This window comes from Phyllostomus hastatus, unplaced genomic scaffold (assembly GCF_019186645.2).
Source record: "Phyllostomus hastatus isolate PE091 unplaced genomic scaffold, TTU_PhHast_1.1 phas_contig_210, whole genome shotgun sequence".
In the NCBI taxonomy this organism is placed as follows: domain Eukaryota; kingdom Metazoa; phylum Chordata; class Mammalia; order Chiroptera; family Phyllostomidae; genus Phyllostomus; species Phyllostomus hastatus.
Window position 1 is genome coordinate 13712892 of NW_025333737.1, and position 14415 is coordinate 13727306.

The 14415-nt window shown below is 45.4% G+C and overlaps 1 protein-coding gene across 1 annotated transcript; it reads left to right on the forward strand.

Annotated features, from left to right (window-relative positions):
* Positions 1-224: 224 nt before the first annotated feature.
* LOC123816859 (barrier-to-autointegration factor-like) lies at positions 225-485 on the forward strand. The gene has a single exon (XM_045836082.1). It carries the CDS (start codon positions 225-227, stop codon positions 483-485), a length of 261 nt encoding a protein of 86 aa, XP_045692038.1.
* The last annotated feature ends 13930 nt before the right edge of the window (positions 486-14415 follow it).

Below are 14415 nucleotides of genomic sequence, written 5' to 3' on the forward strand. Positions count from 1 at the left end.
CCCTAGCTTGATTATTAAGGAAGGCGGTTTAGCACAAGGGGTTATGAGCATAGATTCTGGAACCAGTTTCCATAGGTCAGTAGTTGCGTGATCTTGAGTAAGTTACTAACTTTCCTGTGCTTCAGTTCCCCATTCATAAATTATGGAGAACAGATTAGCAGGAGCAGCTGGGCGGCAGGAGGAGGCGTTAGAGAAGCTGGAGCTGTTGGTTAACCCTGATCAAGATGACAACCTCCCAAAAGCACCGAGACTTCGTGGCAAAGCCCATGGGGGAAAAGCCAGTGGGGAGCCTGGCCGGAATTGGTGAAGTCCTGGGCAAGAAGCTGGAGGAAAGGGGCTTTCACAAGGCCTACGTGGTCCTTGACCAGTTTCTGGTGCTAAAGAAAGATGAAGACCTCCTCCGGGAATGGCTAAAGGACAGCAATGCCAAGCAGTCCCAGGACTGCTTTGGGTGCCTTCGAGAGTGGTGCAATGCCTTCTTCTGATGCCCTCTGGGGAGCCCCCAACCCCTGACCTTAGCGTTAAGTCTCCAGAGTTTGCAGCTGACCGGGGGCTCCTCCCTTCTCCTCTACAAAGCAAACAGTTGCTGTCTACTCACCTCCAATGTCCTCCAGGGTCTTTGTGGGAGTTCTCTCCCCTCACCATTTCAGCTTGTTTGGAATTCTTGCTCTTGCATACATTTCTTCTCTTTCCCCTCCCAGTTTCAGGTCAATAATTATTAGCTTTTCTGAGTGGATTCCCGGCCCCTTCCCTCACCCCTACCCTCACCTCTGGTCTGTTTTATGCCACTTGACTTCTCTTTTGGCAGAACAGTCACTGTCCATATGAAGTTTTTTGAATCAATAAAGTCAGTGGCCTTCAAAAAAAATTATGGAGAACAGTAGCTGCCTCACAGTGTTCTTTGGAGGTTTAAATGAGTTGGTATATGTAAAATCCTTATACCAATGCCCAGCATATAAACTGTGCTAAGTAAGTGTAGCTATTGTGATCAGTTAGGGTCTCCCCTGGAAACAGAGGGCATATTCAAACTGGGTAATTTGATGAGAATTTAATAAAGGGATTATTTGCAGAGGTGTGTGTATCAGTCAAGGTTCTCCGGAGAAACAGAAAAATAGGAGGTAGTAGCTAGATAGCCAGGTACTTATTAGGAGGGATCGATTGTCTCATGAAATTACGGAGGCTGAGAACTCCCCAATTTGCCACCTGCAAGCTGGAAGCACAGAAAAGCCGTGGTGTGGTTCCAGTCCAAACCCAGAGGCCTGAGAACCAAGGGAGCCAATGGTATAAGTCCCCGTTTGAGTCCAAAAGCCTGAGAACCAGGAAATGTCCCATCGGAGATGAGAACACCGATGTCTCAGGGCAGAGGTGGATGTCCCAGCTCCAGCAGAGAGGACAAATTCATCTTTCCTCTGCCTCATTGTTCTATTCAGGCCTTCTGGGTATTGGCTAACAACCGCTCTCACTGGTGGAGGCATCTTCTCTCCTCAGTCTATCCATTCAAATGCTAATCTTTTCTGGAAACACCCTCACAGACACCCCAGCGATAATGTTTTACCAGCTCTCTGGCACCCCTTAGCCCTGGCAAGTTGACAGCCTAAATAGTAGGCTGGGCCATTATAGAGCCCTTCTTTATTCTAGGCCCCATCAACCCTGGTGGCCTTGCAGGTGACACAGAGTAGCATGCCCAAATGTGATACAGGCCATCTCCAAAATTCAGAGGTCCCCAAGGGGTGCACCTTTTCTTCACGGTGGGCGATGCAAAATGCAACAACTTGTCTCTTAATTTAGAAGGGATGTTCTGACGTGCCCAGCCTGCTAGATCCTAAAAAATTCACAATATGGAAGGCTTTGAAAGTCTGTGGGGTTTACCTAGTGCATATAGCTTACAAAGACATTGAAGGTGATCACAACTTACAGCTCATCGATGTAATGGACTAGGTGATGTTCTGTGAGTTATCAAGATGATCATAGCCTTCTAGGCCGGATTAAGATGGGAGAAAAATAGCTGATGGAGCCCAAAGGCAAAAGATCATCTGTAGTGACCCTTGCTTCTGATTTTCTGTACTGATGGGCATAGGGGACAAGTGTTTTTCTGGAGCGTAGCTAGGTGTTAGGTGCACAGCATTTCAGCTGTGATTGGCATTGGCACAGCTGGTGTCTGATTAAGTCTGGGTCAATCTCCTGACATTCTCCACAATCATGTGGGGCTTATACCATTCAAACAAGCATGGTATAGGGACCTGGGCAGGGGGAACCTGCATGTTTCAAATCTTTGACAGTAGCACTAGTCACTGCAGCTTCCCTAGGGGTTTAATGCTGTTTTAGGTTTGATATCTTCGTGGGGCATTGGGAATGGGGGAAGTTCCATACCTTGCTCTTGGTCATTCTAATCACAATATCCTCACTGCACGGGACAGAGCACCACAGGATTCTGCCCTTTACTAGGTATATGAATATTCTTTTTAAAAAATATATTTTATTTATTTTTATAGACAGGGGAAGGGAGGGAGAAAGAGAGGGAAAGAAACATCAATGTGTGGTTGCCTCTCACGCACCCCCTACTGGGAACCTGGCCCGCAACCCAGGCATGTGCCCTGACTGGGAATCAAACCAGCAACCTTCTGGTTCGCAAGCCTGTACTCGGTCCACTGAGCCACACCAGCCAGGGCTAGGTGTACGAATATTCTATAGTTGCTGTAACAAATAACCACAAATTTTGTGGTTAAAACAACACATACTTAATATCTTATGGTTTTAGGGATCAGAAATGTGGAATGGATCTCCCTGAGACCCATTCAACTTGTCAACAGGGCTGCATTTCTTCCTGGAGGCTTTAGGGGAGGAGCCCTCTTCGTGACTTTTCTGGCTCCCACAGGCCCTGTGCGTTCTTTGGTTTGTGGCCTCTTCATCTTCAAAGCCAGCAATGGTTGGCTGAGCCGTTCTCACGTCGGGTCACTGACAATGACTCTCCTGACTCTCACGGTTAAGGACACTTGTGATTGCATTGGGACCACATTATCCGGATAATCTCTCTGTTTTACGGTAATCTGATTAACAAAACTAATTTCATCTGCTACCTTAACTCTCCTTTGCCAGTGTAAAGTTATCTATTCCCAGGTTCTGGTCATTGGATCGTAGGCCTCTCTGAGGCGGCGGTGGGGAGCGGGGTGCGGGGGTGTGCTATCATTCTGCCTATCACACTAAGTGTATGTCTTCCTTGTGCACATTCAGGAACTAGGGAAATAACTACTGGACTTGGGTGAAGTTTCCATTTGCACAGGGTCTCCATAAATTCTTATTTTGTCCAGGGCACTACGCTGATATTTTAGGTCTTCAGAGACATCAATTCAGAGCCAATATTTAAGAACCCCTAGAAAGTCTGAGTGTTTCTTTTTCTCCAGTGTACAGCCACCCCAGTACATGGCCCTGGGACCCTCTAGGGAGGGTATGGGAAAGATTCATTGTATTTAATTGGTTGCATTACAGACCTCTTCCCAAAGGGCTTGGCCTCTCTCTCAGTCATGGGCACCTGTGTGTCTGGGAACTGCATAGGAGGTCATGAATCTCTATTATGGCAACTCGAGTTAGATTTCTGCCCACTAGACCTGGAATTTTTCCCCCTTCTGTGTCAGGGAGTATCTTACCAGGTTTCTCATCTGCTTATTTCCCAGGAACCCTGTGATCCATTGGCCATTGTGACAGATCCCCACAAGTCCTTACAGTCTGACTAGCACTCCTCTCTGCAGTTTACTGAGTAATCGTGCCATGTGGTGAGGCACAGCCAGCAGGGGGAGAGCGACAGCCAGGCTGTCCCTGGCTTTTGCTACTCAGATCTTAACAGAAGGCCACCCACTCTTCCTGTTTCTCAGGGTGGGGGTGCTTGTTCCTGGGCTTTGCAGTTCATATTTAAGACATCCTTGGAGAATGTATGGGGGAAACAAAGGAAAACAGAGAGGGGAGGAAACAGGAACCAAAATACCACTTATCCCGTAAGGGAGCTGAGGCCCCCACTCTGTCCCTCTTTTGGCAGGGGGCGGAGCCCGGCTTCCTGTGGTGGCCTTGCTTCTCAGGCGTGAGTTCCACCAGGGCTCAAGAGGTCCCAGATCACCTCACCCCTCCCTGAGAACTCAACCTCCTGTGCAGCCACATAGAGGTAACCAGCGTCTGGTGGCTTGATGGGACAGACTTGTAGGGACTTCCTGCCTTTTGATGCATGCCATTCCCGTGAGCTGGGCTGGGCCTCTGAAGATGAGAGAACCCTTTAGACTTCCTGAGTGTCTCAGCATTCAGACTCTTGGGGTTTGTGGTCTGAGATGCTGGCATGAACATTGTGTTCTATAAAGTGTGCCCACTGGGTCCTTAAAGTGAACAAGCAAAGCTTTGTGCAAACCACCCCCCTAACCAAATTGATCTAGAAGGTCTGAAAGGCCCTTGACCTTGCTAACACTGGAAAAAAATGAGTGAGTAGCTGGATGGGTCCCAGACGCTGAGGGGAACTGCATAGGGGAGGGGTGGTGACAGCATGATCTTCTGCTGAGCTGTCCTCCCCTCCCCCTCACACTCTAAGCTGGCACCTTGGAGCAGACCTATGTCACCACATTCTGATCCTCTTCCCGCTTAGAGATGAGGAGACTAAGGCTCAGTGAGGTTAAGTGACTGCCCCAAGGACACACAGAGGTCGGAGAGGAACTCAGATTGCAGATCTGTGTGCCTTAGCAGACTGCCTCCCTGCAGCTCTACAGCAAAGGAAGGAAACATAGGCCAGACTCTTTCTTCTGAAGTCACCTGGCTGAGGTCATGTCTGTCAGGTTTCTCCACTGTCAAGTTGCTCTTTGCCCCTCCCTTTCCAGACTGTACTCTTTGTAAAGAAGTCACCATGCTCAGCCGGGCTGAAGGACCAGGGAGTTCCAGGGAGTTCCAGGGAGTTCCAGGGAGTTCCGCTCGCCCTCCTTGAGTGTGGAGTGCTTACATAAGTTATTAGGAATTCTTCTGCATGGGAGATTTATCCTTTGTTATCCATTCATTTATTTATTCAATCATTTATTTTTTTTTAAAGTGTAAGCTACTTACATTTTTAAATGATAAGCTCATTATGTTTTCAGGGGACCTTCCTTTAAATTGAAATTATTGGGTCCAATTGTTACGCTGAAAAAAGTACAATAAATGCACCACAAAATACCCAGAAAGTCTGGAAACACAGGAAAAGTCATGTACTTATTGAGTATTTTCCTGATTAATAATTAGACCCACTGGTTTGAGCATAGTGGTGTTTCTCCTGGAAAGGTGTGGGGAGGCTGAGTGCAGACATGTGGAGCGTGTTATTTGGAAGTATTCCTGACATATTGCTTAAACATAAACTTATCCTGATGTCTGACTTTGCTTGTGAGAGCGGCGTCTCCCACGCAGATGGAATGGAGTCGCTCCTGCCTGTTAGGGCTCCTCCTTGCATGGGGTCTGTCTGCTCCCCAGCTCCTTTGAGGAAACTAACACTCAGGTGGTAGGATAAGCTTCAGGTCTCCCCCTGGGCTGATTGTTTTTCCAATCCCACAGACTGGGATGGGGAAGGGCCTGGGAGCCACCTCATTTGGTGACAAATTGGAGAATCAGGGGAGAAGCTGTGGCTGGCTTCAGACATGCGAAAGCTTTGCAGAGTGGGAAGTGGTCAGCAACCTGACCTGACCGCCTTCCTGGCGGATGGTTCTCCTCTGCCTCCCAGGCAGCCGTCCCCTGAACTGGCCATTGTTTCCGGGGTGGACCTGAGCAGGCTCAGTCAACGTGCATCTCCAAGTCTGCCTTCTGGAAACTTCCAACCTGACTTTGGTGGATCTGTGAAAAGGGGATCTCCAGCAACTTAGTCAGGATCCACCACACCCCCCCAACCCCACAATTCTGGGAATAGGCTGACCAGCCCTCCCGGTTTTACTGGGACTGTCCTGGTTTTAAAACTCAAAGTTACATGTCCTGGGAAAACCCTCTCACTTTCAGGAAAACCAGGAGGTGGGCGGGCGGGAGTGGCGGTGTGGGGGAGGGGGGGTGTTCCCTCTGCCAGGAAGAAGGTTGCTTTCCCTTCCATCTCCAGCTTCTAGAAAGGAAAAAGTGAGGTTGGAGCAAGGTGAGGGGAAGTTGCAGGAGCAGGGAGCTCTAGACAGCCAAGAGGAGGCAGCCTCTTCACCTTTCTGACCATCCCACAGAAGACGGAGCTCAGACAAAGATGGGCCAGTTTCTGCTTCACATGAGAAAGTGCTGAGGTGGTGGGCTCCTTGTGTGGGAATGTGGAGCAGAGCATTTAGCGGATTGGGTATCTACTTGGGGCTCGCCTCCAGGCCCTCCCTAGATGCTGCCGTCTCTTCCCCTGAGGAAGACCGCTTAGTTTCTTAGTTCCTAGGAAGTGCGTGGAAGGATGTAGATGCATATACATCAGTACGTTTATGAGCCCATCGTCAATTGCTTAAGCAAAAAAGGCAGTTTGTAGGATGGTTTGTAGCACATGAGCTCTTTTCTGTAAATAGAGAAGTTAGAAGCCACCTACCAGGATGACACCTCCTGCTGTCCTTAACCTCTTATCATAAACAAGCTTAAAGATGCTTTGGTTTTGGTTTTCAGAGGGGAAGAACAAAATACTGCAGCTTTTATTATGATCATTGTAATGCTCATAAATAACCTTCCTAGCTTTGAGCTGCTCACTGCATTTCACCATAAACACAAGACCCACAGCTTGTCTGGAGATTTCTGTGGTCACGCAGAGTGTTGGGAGGGTTTTCTTGCTTTTTCTGTTCTTCTGGGAACTTGAATCGATGCATCTGCCATTTCCATGCTGAGTAACTGGGTTTGTGGTTTTTTTTTTTTAAACAGCCAAGTTGTTTTTCATCAAAAGTTCCCTGGTATGGGTTTGATGACATTAATGCCTATTGGTCATAATGCAAAGTCCAAAGTTTAGAGCCCACCAGGGCAGAAGTGCTGGGGAGAGTCTGTAGGAACTGTTTCTGTCTCTTCTGGCTGCAAATAAGACTTCAGGCTATGGCTTCTGTGGTTTTGAGGCTGGGAAGCCTCAATAAAGCAGGGAGATCCCCTTGTTGCGTGCCTGAATTTGAGGCCCCATAGCTTGGTCAGGCCAAGCTTGCTAGGGCCCACTCCTGGGGAAGCATGCTTCCTACAGAATGCTGGGGATTAGCTTTCTAGACTGTCTCACCTCTGACCTCAAAACAAGGAAGACAAGATAGTCAAAGGACCAGCTAGAAGGCTACCCCCTTTGACAGTTCCTGCAGAGCCATAAACACAGGCACTCTTTTCTCTCTCTGGCCCTGAGTGTCCCTCTTTGCGGCGGAAGATGCAGCATCAGGACCTGCTGCCTTGACAAGCGCTCAATTCCTCATTCACGGTGTCCTGGGAAGACGCTGGCCCAGAAGCAGGTTACTGTCACAACCCACCTGAGCTGGCTGTGGGCTTGGCATTGATCATCCTCTCCCCATCAGTATTCAGTTGCCCAAACTGGGAGCCCCAAAAGAGGAAACACCTGTCCACTCTGTCTTAGGGTTGGGCTGCAAATTCCCCGAGATGCAGACTGAGTCACCATGGGACCATGCAGCGGAATTTACTCATCCCCCAGGAATGGACCCTTGGAAGGCTCCAGAATGACTAGCCTCAAGTGTTCTGTCTCAGGCACAGGGTATTTTCCCCCGAACTATGTCTGCAGTCACTTCCTCTCTGGACACATCCTGTTTCTGGGAGCAGGCAACTTGCCAGGCAGATCGCTGCCTCTGCTGCTGGGAGCAGACGGGCGGGCGGAGACATCCTTCCTCTAATTTCTAGTACCTAATCCCATCTTCCTTCCCCGGCAGCGATATCATCTCTGCTTTTCCCAGGTCCCTGCACGCCAGGAAGGGAGAGTGTAGAAGGAGCATATTCCTATTGGCAACTCTGACTTACTGGAAGTGCTTAGAAACCATGCTTCTCAGGCTTAGGCAATGGATGAATTTAGGGCAAGGATCCATCTATCCGTTCATTCACTCGTACAATAAATATTTATTGTACCTACTACGTGCCAAGCCCTATTCTAGATACTGGGCTACGGAGGTAAACAAAACATAAAAATCAATGTCCTCATAGCTATTATGTTCACTGCGAGGGACAGCTGATAAATAAGATTAAAAAATCTAAAACATTATGGCATCTGAGATAGTAATAAATGTTAAGCTGAGAAAACAAAGCTGGGAAAACAAATATAAGATGCTGGGTATGAAGGGGAGTGTGAAATGTTAAACCAGGTGGCTGGAGATGTCCTCGCTGGGAACAGGAATTTTGAGTAAAGATCTGAAGGAAGCAAGGGGGCTGGCAGTGGCGACGAGAGCACGCGAGGCAGAAGGAATAGCAAGTGCAAAGGCCTTGAAGTGGGAGCAAGCCGGGCCGTTTGGTCAGAAGGAGACACATCACTGTGGCTGGAGAAGAGTGAGGAGAGGACGGGCACATGAGTTGAAGGCAGAGAGCTTCACAGGAGTCATATCACGCTGTGAGTGGTAGTATGGGCTTCAGCGTTCACCCTGTGATATGATATGGAAAACCACAGGAGAGTTTTAATAGAGAAGTGGCAAGGTCTCCCTTATGTTTCAACAGGACCTCTTGAGAAGCTGCACAGATAGTAGCCTGAAAGAGGGTGAGGGTAGAATGGGAAAGCCAGGAGACCAGTTAGGAGGGGACTGCAACAGTCTAGGGGAGAGATAATAGTGGCCTAGAAAGATAGTAATGGGGGCATTGTAAGCAGTGGTTCCAGAATAGTCTGTAGATGGAGCTTGCAGGATCTTCTGATAGATAGGATGTAGGGTGTGAAAAATACAAGGAAACAAAGATAATACCAACCACACGAACCAAGTAAGTGGAAGAATGGGGCTGCTGTTAATTGAGATGGGGAACCCTGTCAGAGGAGTTGGTCCAGGGCTTGGTTTTGGTTGTGGAGACTGAGATGCCCAATGGACATCCATGTGGAGTTGTCAAGTAGGTGTTGGAGACGTGAATCTGTGGTTCTGAGTAGAGGTCCTGGCTAGTGATATAAATTTGGAGCCATGCTGCTCATGCTGGCACTGATGTCTTGGGTTTTATTTCATAGGGTGAATGTTTTCAAATCGTAATCTTACAAAATTTCTAGCATATGATCTTCTTTTTAAAAGGCCAGATTATGTGAGTTCTGTACTTTAAACCTCCGAATAATTACCCTTTCCACTGAGATTAAAAAGCAAATTCCCAAGACAGATTGGTAGTATCTACGGAAGCAAAACCTATGTCCAGTGATGGCACCCCTGAGTATCCATTCAACTGAAAAGCACAGTCATTTGTTCCAAAGACAGGGATGAGAATACTCATAGCAATTTTGTTTGAAATAGCCCCTGAATTGAAAACAACCCAAATGTTGCTCAGTGGTAGAATGGAGAGATAAATCGTGGTTTGTTTATACAGTGCAGTAGTATACGGTAGTGAAAAAAGTAATGATATATCTCACAAACATAACATTAAGTGAATGAAATCAGACACCAAAGGTTAATACTGGGTGATTTCATTTGCATGAAGTTCAAAAACAGGTAAACTTAATCTATGGTAATCGATGCTGAGATGGCAGTTATCCTTCTGGGGGTAATGACAGAGGAGGCAGGGCACAGGCTTCAGGGTTGCTGGCCGTGTTCCATAACTCGGTCAGGACGGTCATTACAATGGGTGGGCTCAGTTGGTGAAAATTCATTGAGTTATATGTTTATGCTGTGTGTACTTTTCTCTACATGTGTGGTATTTCCATGAGAAGATTACACAAAGTCCTCATCTGAAAGACCCAGTGTGATAATGCTACTCTCTCTCCCCAACCTGCATTTCTGGCTGTACCCCAACTTTGCTCACTCCACTCTTATGACAATCTTCCCATTACTGTTCTCCAACATACCAATGTTGGTTGTTCCCTGCTTGAGGATTTTGCACTGACAGCTCCATCTATTTATTCCCAGATATGTTCCTGCAGTCCACTCCCTCACCTAATTCAAGTCTCTAGTTGAACTTCTCTTTATCAGAGCAATCTCCCCTGGTGAAGCTATGTGAAATAACATCCTCCTTCACTCCTGTCCCATACCCTCTTTATTTTTCCTAAGCATTTACACTGCTTTACATATTGTGGGTTTATTTGTTCATTTACTTACTGTCTATTTCTCTTACCAGAATCTAAACTCCATGAAAACTGATACTTGGTTCATTGTTATATCTCCAGTGCTTGAATTAGGACCTGACACAGAGTAGGTGCTCAGTAAATATTTACTTGATGAATGAATGCAATATCCGGCAGCAAATAAGGCCAACGTTTTTCCTGTTTTTATGGGGAAAAGACTGCTTAGATCTTTAAAAGGAGTATGAACAGTGTGGCTAGCTCTGAGGTAGGAGCTGTGTTTGTTTGTTTTCATAAGATCTAGGACAGGGACTGACCTATAGAGTGGATTTTCAATATATGATTACTGTAGCCTTTGAAACTACATTTCTGGGCTAAGAAATTCATTCTCTCAAAGACAGAATGAAGACAACGGATGGAATGAATGAGTGGTTTTAGCCCCATTTGGCTTCCAAGCCATAGGAAAAAGACTAGGTCTAAACCCACCAGCAAGTTCTTGAAATTATGTGTAGGTGAGTGTATCCGTCGTGGTGTCTCTCCTAAGTAGCCATAACTATTAACACCATCAGTTTATTGGAGATAATTAAATTGTACCACGTTTCTGTATCTTGACAGGACCATTGAGTTCTAAGCAACAGCTCTAGGGCTTCAGGGCTCCCAGTACATGGAGGTGGGACTTGTCTTGGTAAGTAGAAGCAAGGCAAGTCAGTGAGGGTCCCTAGATGACAGTTTCAGACAGGCTTCAGATCTGGGGGTGAGTAAGTGGGGGACCAAGGAGAACATGTCACTAGCTCTATAGGAAGTAGCTGCCCAAGAATATGCCTGGGCTGGTGTCACGGCTGGGAGTCTGATACCCATTCATATGTCCTCAGTTGGCCACCCCTGCCCTGTCGTTAACAACGATGTGAGTAATTGGCCAACCCTGCGTTAGGCTCCACCTGCTGCTGCCCAAGTAGAAACCTGAGTGCTGATCTTCTGGGTAGGTGAGAGGATCAGAGGATTTAAAGGGTTACTCGACTGGTAATAACCCTCCTCCTGCCTTTTGGATCTTTTATTCCACCAGCTCACATACCTTCTCAAACAGTAATTAACCTCCCCACAGCCCCGAGTGGAAGCTACAGATGTTAAACACAGTGTTCCTTGTTCAGCTGGAAGAAGAGGCGAGAGCACTTCTAAGTGCCTTGGCTCAAGGGCACACACAGTGAGTCAGAGATGTCTCCCAGGAGGGGAGTCTGGAGTCCAGTCCACAAGTGACATGTTTTATTTTAATCACCACCCCACCCAGCGTCTTCTGGTCCCTTCACAGCTCTGTGGTGTCTGTTACCACTCCTCCAGGCTCGCCCTCTCCCAAAACGTGTTGGAATTTTTCAACCATGAGATCTTTCTCTTCCTTTTTTTCCTGCGTGTGTGCACGTGTATGTTTATAATCTTTTTATTTCTTTACTGTCATATTAGTGAGTTCTCCAGAGGCAGAGGAGGAAAATCCATGTGGACAATCTGCCATTATTAAAAAATGAACTTGAAAATTTTACTGATATCACCACTTTACAGAAAATTCAGAAGGAAAAAAAGTGGGGGGAATCTCTTGTCTCTCATCCCAACAAAACCACTATTATCCTAGTGTATTGTTCATGTGATTCTTTGCCACACATGTTTTTGGAATGTGGTCATTCTCAGTTTGCATAAAGTTTTTATCTTCCCTTTTCACTTGCCATTTGCATCAGGCACATTTTCGCCATGCTTTGACATAGTCTTTAAGGTGTTCCTGATAATTGATTTAAAAATGTAGTGGGGAAGCAAGGTGAAATGAAGTAGGGTGCCTACACCCAATATTCTTTTTAACTAGAAGAAACTATTAATTGAATGTTGCCAGTGTAATTTAATATAGGATAAAGGTATGTAAATTAATGGAAAAAATATAGATAATTAAAAAAATAGTGTTGGGAACAATTGAATAGCCATCTGGGAGAAAAAAACTTTATCCATATATTTCACTGGAATAAATTCCAAATGCACCAAATATTTAGAAGTCTCAAATAAAGAAATTATGAAAGTACTTCATAATTTCAATTTTCTTGAAAAATCCACTGGAGAATATATTATTACTTTATAAATGGAAATATTGTCCCAGTAAGATACTAAGTACAGAATTCATAAAATAAATAATGGATAAATATGATTATATAAAAATCTAATTTCTTTTTTTTCCTTTTTTTAAAGATTTTATTTATTTATTTTTAGAGAGGGAAGGGAGGGAGAAAGAGAGAGAGAGAGAGAAACATCAATGTGCAGTTGCTGGGGGTCATGGCCTGCAACCCAGGCATGTACCCTGACTGGGAATCGAACCTGCGACACTTTGGTTTGCAGCCCGTGCTCAATCCACTGAGCTACGCCAGCCAGGAAAAAATCTAATTTCTTCATAGCAGAAATTACTATACATGTAATCAAAAGGCAAATGACAAACTGGAACATAAATTTTCAATTTCACAGAAAGGACTAACACCCCTAGTATATAAAGAGTTACTACAGATTGGTAAGGGAACAAGCCAATAATCTAGTGAAAAAATGGGCAGAGACTATGTAGAGACAATTCACAGAACAGGAAACATAAATCATTATTAAATATATAAGAAAGCATTCACTTTCTTTCATAGTAAGAGCAATTCACCTGAAAACTACCCAGACAGTACTAGTCTTCTCAGATTGGCAAAGGTCAGATAGACCATCTCACCCAGCGGGTAAGAGCCTGAATTTCGGCTTGGAGGACCTGGGTTTGAGTTCAAGGTTCACAACCTCCAGGTTAGGTGAGTTACTATACTTCTGTGGAGAGCAAATTGGTGAAGTCTACCCACATTTAACATATACTCTTTAATTGAGCATTTAATTCATTAATTTATCATGAGCAATGATGCCTTTGTGATACAGTGTTTTATAATAAAGAAAATGTTTTGGGTCTTCTGTTCCTGGCACAGGGCTGCAAAAAACCCCCCAAAAAAAACCCACAAAAAAACAAAAACAAAAAAACAAAACCCTGGGAATTCCCTCTACACGGAAAGAAAAAAGTGTCTTTTGTTATGTTAATAAGACTTTGACCTGCACCTAAGGATGGGGCCTGGTTGCCAGGAGACTCAATCACGTGTTTGGAGATTTAGAATTTACAGTCCGGCCTCCCGACCTTCAAGGAAAGGAAAGAGGCTGGAGACTGAGTTCAATGACTTAATCGATCATGTCTGTGTAATCCAGTCTCCATAAAAACCCTAAAGGAGCGAGTTCGGAGAACTTCCGGGTTGGTGAACACGTGGAGTCCGGGAGCGTGGCCACGGGAGCTCTGTGCTCTTTTCCCGTGGCCTCTTCCAGTACATCTCTTCAATAGGGTTTCTTCCTGAGATACATCCTTTTACTTAAAGGTCATAATCTAGTAAAAATGAACCTTCTGAGTTCTATAAACTGCTCTAGCAAATCAATCGGACCTAACGAGAGGGTTGTGGGAACTTCCCATCTAGAGCCAGTTGGTCAGAAGCACAGGTGAATGGGGGTGGAGGGAAGCAACTTTATAGGTTGAATCCTTAATCTGTGGGATTTGTTGCTATCTCCAGGTAAATAGTGTCAAAATTGAGTTGAGTTGGACACCCAGCTAATGTCCAAAGACTCGCTTGGTGGTGTGGGGGGAAAAAAACCTCCACATATTACAATGCAGGTGTGGAACCCTTTTACCCTTTAAAAAAATCATTTATTTATTTATAGATTTTACTTATTTATTTTTAGACAGAGGGGAAGGGAGGGAGAGAGGCAGAGAAACATCAATGTGTGGTTGCCTCTCCCATGTCCCCCACTGGGGACCTGGCCTGTAACCCAGGCATGTGCCCTGACTGGGAATTGAACAGGAGACTCTGTTTCACAGTCCAGTGCTCAATCCACTGAGCCACACCAGCCTGGGCCCCTTTTACCCTTATGAGATATATTTGTTGCGGTGTTCATTGATTAGCAAAAGATTGGAAACAACCTAATAAGGGATTGGTTAAAAGAGTTTTGATATACTCAAATTGTGCACTGAAAGGAATGATAAACTGGGTGTGAATAAAGATTATGTATTACCAGTTTCCATCTTGTAATATTGGCTCCTCTCTAACATCCCTAAGCAGGGGCCTTGGACAAGATTGGAGGATGCCTTTTCACTGTGTACTCGTTTGTATTTTTATATTTTGAGTAAAATTTATTGCCTATTCACAGAAAAAATATAATATTGACATTTAAAAAATTAAAATAGAAGCCCCCAGCAG

Excerpts from the sequence above, each read along its gene's own strand:
- LOC123816859 (XM_045836082.1), top strand. The coding sequence starts at position 225 with ATGACAACCTCCCAAAAGCACCGAGACTTCGTGGCAAAGCCCATGGGG.